The following is a 7,500-nucleotide window of genomic DNA, read 5'->3' on the forward strand; positions in this document are numbered from 1 at the left end:
GAACCCAGATGTTCTGTATTCGACATGTTCCTCTGCGGAGCATCGCCGACGTGTGTCATAAAATGGGAGTCGAATAGGAACGCGAATGGCAACAATTTGGTATGAGTTACCCCCCCGCCCACACACACACACACACACACACACATCCTCCTCCTCCTCATCCCTGGCAGTTATTTATGCTCACCCAAGGGAGAATGAGGCCATATCCAGCGCATGCTGCAATGAAGATTAATAGGAGGACCGAGATGACTCCTGACTGATGGTTTGTGTGTGTGCATGCAGGCATGCAGGCGTGCATGCGTGCGTGCGTGTGCGTGTGCGTGTGCTGGCGTGCGTGTGCGTGTGCACATGTGTGCGTATACATGTGTGTGTGTGTGTGTGTCTGTGTGTCTACAAGGCCAAATGGCTGCCATCTGATGCAGGGGAGTGAAACTGCCTGCCAAGGCCCTCTCTTCTAATCTAGCGATCAATGATCATTAATGGGGAGCGTGGGATAGCTCTCCCCGGCTCTGTCTGCCACAGACAGGCCCTCTGCTCTGCTCTGCTCTCACGTTACCGGCCCTGTAACAGACCCAGAACACTGCAGCACCTAAAGACCAACAGCCATGCACTCAATCTAGCCATTGAAACCAGCATGTTCTCCCTGCTGTGGAAAGGGAAATGCGTGGCTGTTAGCTCTGAAGCCACTGTCGGGGCGAGTTTGCATGACATGGATCTCTCTCAAGGATACATCAATCGCTGACGGAGGCAAGATCCGATCTGCACCGGCTGACCTTGGAGGGGGGAGGTGACGATGGGAGAGGAGGGCGGGGGCGGGTGGGGCGGGTGAGTCTGTTGCAGTGGAACAGTGATGGAGGTGGGGGGAGGAGGGAGGAGGGAGGAGGGGAGAGAAGGGGGGGGGTAAAGGGCATACCCGGATTGAGGGTCCTGAGATGAGCTTTTCTGAGATATGATAGAGATAGAAAGATGATAGAAAGAGGGTGAGGGGGAGGAGGGGGTAAGAGAGAGAGAGAGAGAGAGAGAGAGAGGGAGAGAGAGAGAGAGAGAGAGAAAGAGAGAGACAGAGAGAGACAGAGAGAGAGACTGAGAGAGAGAGAGGGAGGGAGAGGTTGATTGAGAGAAGGAGAGAGGGAGGGGGACAGGGGGGTGAGAGGAGGAGGAGGGAGAGGGAAGCCATATGGCAGCAGCACAAATGTATTAAACTATAAATCAGAGAAACAGGGAGAGAGAGAAGGGAGATAGAGGAGGGAGAGCGAGAAGGGAGAGCCGGTTGGGTTGCCAGTTGGGTTGCCAGGTGGGGTGGCCTCTCCTCTGTATACGCCAGCTTGCTACCTCAGACGTCAGCAGCTCTTTGCCATGAGGAGGAGAGGAAACCTCATCCATATCAAACTCTCTATTAATAAAAACATGAAATTCCCTTTGGAACAATGTCATTCTATTCTATTTAATTCCATTCCATTCCATTCTATTCCATTCTATTCTACCATTATTGTATTTGGTGCCTGGATGTTGAGTGTGTCCAACTCTGCATCCAGCAGGCAGAGTCCAGGCTTCCATGCCCAGAGGTACTGAGGCATAACACAGCTAGGGCAAACATGGTCATGGTGCCTCTCTGCTGCCTGTCTGGTGCCTGTTCTCTCTCTGTCTGGTGGGTGGTGGTCGGTCGGTCGGTCGGTCGGTCGGTCGGTCGATCGTTCTCTGTCTGTCTGTCTGTCTGTCTGTCTGTCTGTCCGTATGTCCATATGTCCATATGTCCGTCTGTCCGTCTGTCCGTCTGTCTGTCTGTCTGTCTGTCTGTCCGTATGTCCGTCCGTCTGTCCGTCTGTCTGTCTGTCTGTCTGTCTGTCTGTCTGTCTGTCTGTCTGTCTGCCTGCCTGCCTGTCTGTCTGTCTGTCCATCTGTTTGTCTGTCTGCCACAGGCGGCCACCATGATGTTCTCAACCAGTAGTAGTATAATGACACAGTGTGATGATATGGGTTCAACTTAGGGGAGGCTGGTGGAGGTAGACATCAGAGGACGGGCTCATTGTAATGCATGGAATCGGTTGAGGAATGGTATCAAACATGTGTGTTCCTCATTCCGTTCTATGCATTACAATGAGCCCGTCCTCCGATTTCTACCTCCACCAGCCTCCACTGGTTCAGCTGTATTCCTGGGGGTATGGGTGTAGGATAGGTGATATGGGTATCCAGTCATCTCAACACTCATAGGGCTCTTGCTGACTCATGCCACACCATTAGTTGTGAATATGATATTTCACTGCATATTTCATGTTTAACATCGACATGTACATCATCACACCTAACAAAACATGAGAAAAATCTGAGCTGTCATCTCCTTCCCAATCGGAATATGAAATATGATAAAGTAAAAAAAATTATACTAATAATAAAAAAAAAAATCCCCCCGGACCCTATGGTAGTGTCGTTACCCTGAGTGAGTGAACGAGCCTCCGGACAGCTCCACTCACTGAACACAGGCTGGACAAACCAGCACCGTGATCCCTCACCCAGTGACAGAGACATGCAAACCCACTGAGGCACTTTGCTATCCGAAACCCTCAAGGCCAAGGCCAACACATCCATCATACCCCCCCCCCCCACCCCCCCACCCCCACTCCTACTCAATAACCTGACAGGATGGAGGGAGGGAGGGAGGGAGGGAGGGAGGGAGGGAGGGAGGGAAGGAGGGTGGGGGGGGGGCGGTAGAGGGGGTGAGGAGATTACAGAGGTACGGAAGAGCGTTGAGGAACCGGAGAGGTTCAGCAACCTGACAGGATGGAGGGAGAGAGGGAGAGAGGGAGAGAGGGAGTGAGGGAGGGGGGGGTGAGGAGGTTAAAGAGGTACGGAAGAGCGTAGAGGAGCAGGAGAGGTAGAGAACCATACCTTGGTCTGGAGATAGTGGGGGTAGTAGTAGCCAACCCATCCATCATACCCCCCCCTGCTCCTACTCAACAACCTGACAGGATGGTGGGAGAGAGGGAGGGAGGGAGGGAGCGGGGGGGGTAGGGGGTGAGGAGGTTAGAGAGGTACGAAAGAGCGTAAAGGAACCGGAGAGGTAGAGAACCATACCTTGGTCTGGAGATAGTGGGGGTAGTAGTAAGTGTACTGAGGGTACATTGGTTGCTGTTCCAATCGCTTGCCCATGTAGCTGAAATCCTAAGCCCAGTGTTGGGGAATGGTTGCTGGGAGGCTGCGGTGGGGGGGGGGACTCGTACTGGGGCTTGTACTGGGTACGTTTCCTCGTTCCTGTAGGCACCGCTGTGTGGCTTGTCCTCCTCCTCCTCTGGAGAGTCCGTCTGGTGGACAGTGGCTGGGAGAGGGGTTGCCTCTGTGAGGGGAGATCCTGCTCCGACGACGCCTTGTGGTAATCTCCTCACTCCGAGGTATAGGTGCTCACTTCAGTCTCTCACGGGCGATATTTCCCAACCGGAGTTAAAAGTCCAGAAACCGCGGTGCGTTCTACAGGGGGGCTGGCGTCCGGAAGTCCAGAACCGCCGTGCGTTCTACAGGGCTGTCGTCCGAGAGTAAGGAGTGGAGGGCTGACGGAGAGGCAGAGGAGCGAAGAGGAGGAGGAGGAGGAGGAAAAAGATGAGGAGGAGAAGAAGCAGGTGGCAGTGGCTGAGGCAGTCCTGCGATCGTGGGCACACAGGAGAGGAGGAGAGGAGTAAAGGGAAAAAAGGAAAGACGAGGAAAAAGGGGGGGGAGGAGGATATCTTCACTTCTCTATTGAGGCTTTTTTTTTTTTCTCCCCGCGATAGCCTTGCTCACTTCTCAGCTTCACTCTCTTCTCTCTCTGTCGTCTCTCTCACACAAACACACACACACACTGTGTATCTGTATATCTGCCTCCCTTTCTCTCTCTCTCTCTCTCTCTCTCTCGCTCTCTCGCTCTCTCTCTCTCGCTCTCTCTCCCTCTCTCTGGAGGCGGTGTGCAGCTCTGTCCGACACAGGGAGATATCTTCGGCAGCAGCAGCTGACAGATGTACTTTGGGAAGAGGCAGAATGGGAACACGGAGAATAGAGCGGAGAATAGAACAGAGCACACAACAGAGGAAACACCAAAACCTAACCTCTCGGCGTGTGTGTGAAGCAGTCCAGTCAGAGAGCAGATAACACACACACACACACACACATACACATACACACACACACACACACACACTATCCCAGTCCTAATTGATACTGCACACAGAAGAAGAAGAAGAGGAAGAAGAAGAGGAAGAAGAAGAAGAAGAAGAAGAAGAAGAAAAATATACAATCTCCACCACGCTGCTACCGCTCGGTCCACTGGTTCAGAGAGAGAGGGGGGGAAAAAAATTGTAAGCACAATGACAGTGTCCCAGGTGCTTCACAGACAGCGTACACGTCCCTCGTCTGCAATCCTCCCTCTTCCTGCTCTTGTAAAATGTGTTCCTTGTTTCTCCTCGCCTGCTTTGCTCTCACTCCTCCCAGCAAGCAGCCAGCCTCTCTCTCTCTCTCTCTATCTTTTTCTGTCACTGTTTCTCTCTCTCTCTCTCTCGTGCGCGCGCTCTCTCTCGCTCTCTCTGTCTCCCTCTGTCTCTCTGTCTCTCTCTCTCTCTCTCTCTCTCTCTCTCTCTCTCTCTCTCTCTCTCTCTCTCTCTCTATCCACCACACTGTGACAGGGCGGTAAGGGGGCTCGTCCTGCACTGTGAGCAGACCGCCTCCTCCTTTCCGGCGGGTAGGAGGGACTTGAGCAGCTCCGTAGCGAGAGAGAGAACCAGACACAGACCAGGGGCTGCAGTGCTTCCACAGCCAGGGAGAGGAGCAGGGAGAGGGGCTGTGTGAGGAGTCGATTCCCCCTACTGGCTGCCTGTGGACCTGCTGCCTGGAGGAAACTATTCCCACATCAATCTGGGGTTTATAAAAGTATACAAAATCCTTGTGTCTGTAACTGCCATTTTACTGAAGAGTTTCAGTCATTCACATTCTTCTTGCAACAGTTTAGTAAACAGGACAGAAGAATGAAAGTCAATGACAGTGCCTATATCAACATCCTGTGTACTGTACGTTATACCCTCCATGCTGCTATGATAAGACCCCTGTCAAATCCCAGCATCTGCATTGTGCTTGTTAGCCCAGAGCCAACATATGTCTTATGTACTGTAACCATGACAGACCAGAATACAAAAACCTGCTTAATTGTAGATTTGGAGGTAGAACACACACTGTGCATGCTATTACTCTACAGAACAGGTGCTGTCTCACAACATACAATAGGCCTTGGGCATCCTTCCTGTCAGATAGAGCTTGTCTCGCCGTCGTCAAACAACACAGACAACACCTTCCATCCACAACGTGTGGAGAGTTCGTAGCCTATGAGAGCTCTGAGAGCATAGGGTGGTAGGAGTGCCTCAGGGTATACAGCTCTCTAGCTATACAATATACCAGCTGAGAACAGCTCTCTAGATATATACCAGCTGAGAACAGCTCTCTAGCTATACAATATACCAGCTGAGAACAGCTCTCTAGATATATACCAGCTGAGAACAGCTCTCTAGCTATACAATATACCAGCTGAGAACAGCTCTCTAGATATATACCAGCTGAGAACAGCTCTCTAGCTATACAATATACCAGCTGAGAACAGCTCTCTAGTTACGTATATACCAGGTGAGAACAGCTCTCTAGTTACGTAAATACCAGCTGAGAACAGCTCTCTAGCTATGTATATACCAGCTGAGAACAGCTCTCTAGCTATATACCAGGTGAAAACAGCTCTCTAACTATATACCAGGTGAGAACAGCTCTCTAGCTATATACCAGGTGAAAACAGCTCTCTAACTATATACCAGGTGAGAACAGCTCTCTAGTTACATATATACCAGGTGAGAACAGCTCTCTAGTTACGTAAATACCAGCTAAGAACAGCTCTCTAGCTTTGTATATACCAGCTGAAAAAAGCTCTCTAGCTTTGTATATACCAGCTGAGAACAGCTCTCTAGCTATATACCAGGTGAGAACAGCTCTCTAGTTACGTAAATACCAGCTGAGAACAGCTCTCTAGCTTTGTATATACCAGGTGAAAACAGCTCTCTTGCTTTGTATATACCAGGTGAAAACAGCTCTCTAGGTATATAATGTACCAGGTTAAAACAGCTCTCTAGCTACGTACGTACATACCAGCTGTCTAGCTATATACCAGGTTAAAACAACTCTCTAGCTATATACCAGCTGAAAACCAATGCAGTTTCATGCTACTCTATAGCATGAGAGATGTAATGCCTAGATATGGTATTGTGTGATGCATGTACTGTATGTGGTTCTATTCATGTCAATTATTGTTGCCTGTACTGACTGACAATCCTTTCCGAATTGCCCTACAGGAAATAATAAAGTTGTTTTGAATTTAATTGAAGGAGTCTTAGGGATAGCAGAAGCATACTGAGGGTGTCTTTGCGGCCTGCCAGTAAGCTGTATCCTCAGACTGTACCCTGAGCAATGGAGGTCTCTGTCAGTGCCATAAGGTTCATTTGCCTCAGTTTTCACTCATCACAATTAGCAAATTTGTAACGTTTTGGTCCAGTAAGCGGACCCAGGTGCGGTGCAGATAAAGGGAGGCAGACAAGTAGGTAACGGTATCAAACAAAGGGATCTTCACTTAAGGAAGTGCAGCCAAAACAGGATACAAATACGGACTCAAGACTCAAAAATAAAAGGGGAGAACACAGTCTCAAAAACAGTACTCGTATATTCTAGCTTACGCTCACGATGCGACCAACAAACGGTGAACACACAGTGAAGACTAGGCGGGGAGTGAAGGGAAGTGAGGGTACATAAAGCATCAGTGACAATTAAACACAGGTGCAGCTGATAAGTCTGTGATTGAGGCGGCACAGTGGACGGCCGGAGGAAGACACCTAGGGACCGCACAGGGGAGTGCGACCCCCATCTGTAACACAAATTATCCTTCACTTCAACATGACTTCAAAGTGTGCAAAGACCTATAGGCCAATTTGCACTGCAGCCACATACTGTAATATGGCATTAGCTAGATTAGCTAGTAATATGGCATTAGCAAAAATATGCTGTTAAAAGCATTCAAGTAAGACACACGTGGGACACAGATGAGATGAGCTCATTTTTGCAGTATCGGGAGCATCAGACACAAACCCACTAGCGTGAGATTCCCTCATTACACAATAATTCATGTTTTTAGCCCAATTACAAATCTAGAGAGAGATGAGGAAGACAATATAACAGGTCCCAGCTTAATAACAGTAGGCCTGAAATTCCCTTTATGGCTTTCAAATTGTGATTAGTTCGAACATTTCTTTGTGTCTCTCTGTGTTGTGGTGATATTGGTGGTGGTTGTGGTGGTGGTGGTGGTGGTGGTGGTGGTGGTGGTGGGAAGACTGAATCAATACAAGCATCCCACGGACAGAAACAAAGCAGAGAGGAAGGAAAAGGGCAGCCCTTTGCAGGAGCTGTGGAAGAAAACATAATTATCAGATAGGCCGCTTTTATCTGTGGAAGAGA

General features: G+C 49.7%; 1 protein-coding gene across 1 annotated transcript in view; it reads right to left on the reverse strand.

Annotated features, from left to right (window-relative positions):
* LOC310812434 (RNA-binding motif, single-stranded-interacting protein 3-like) overlaps positions 1–4,570 on the reverse strand; it is a gene marked incomplete at its 3' end in the record, with an annotated part of 165,207 nt that extends 160,637 nt beyond the window's left edge. The window contains 1 exon segment of the mRNA XM_083680987.1: positions 3,073–4,570. Coding sequence (XP_083537113.1) covers positions 3,073–3,147 — 75 coding nt within the window. The 5' untranslated portion in view covers positions 3,148–4,570.
* Positions 4,571–7,500: the final 2,930 nt, after the last annotated feature.

This window comes from Argentina silus, assembly GCF_951799395.1.
Source record: "Argentina silus genome assembly, chromosome: 11".
Taxonomy (NCBI): Eukaryota; Metazoa; Chordata; class Actinopteri; order Argentiniformes; family Argentinidae; genus Argentina; species Argentina silus.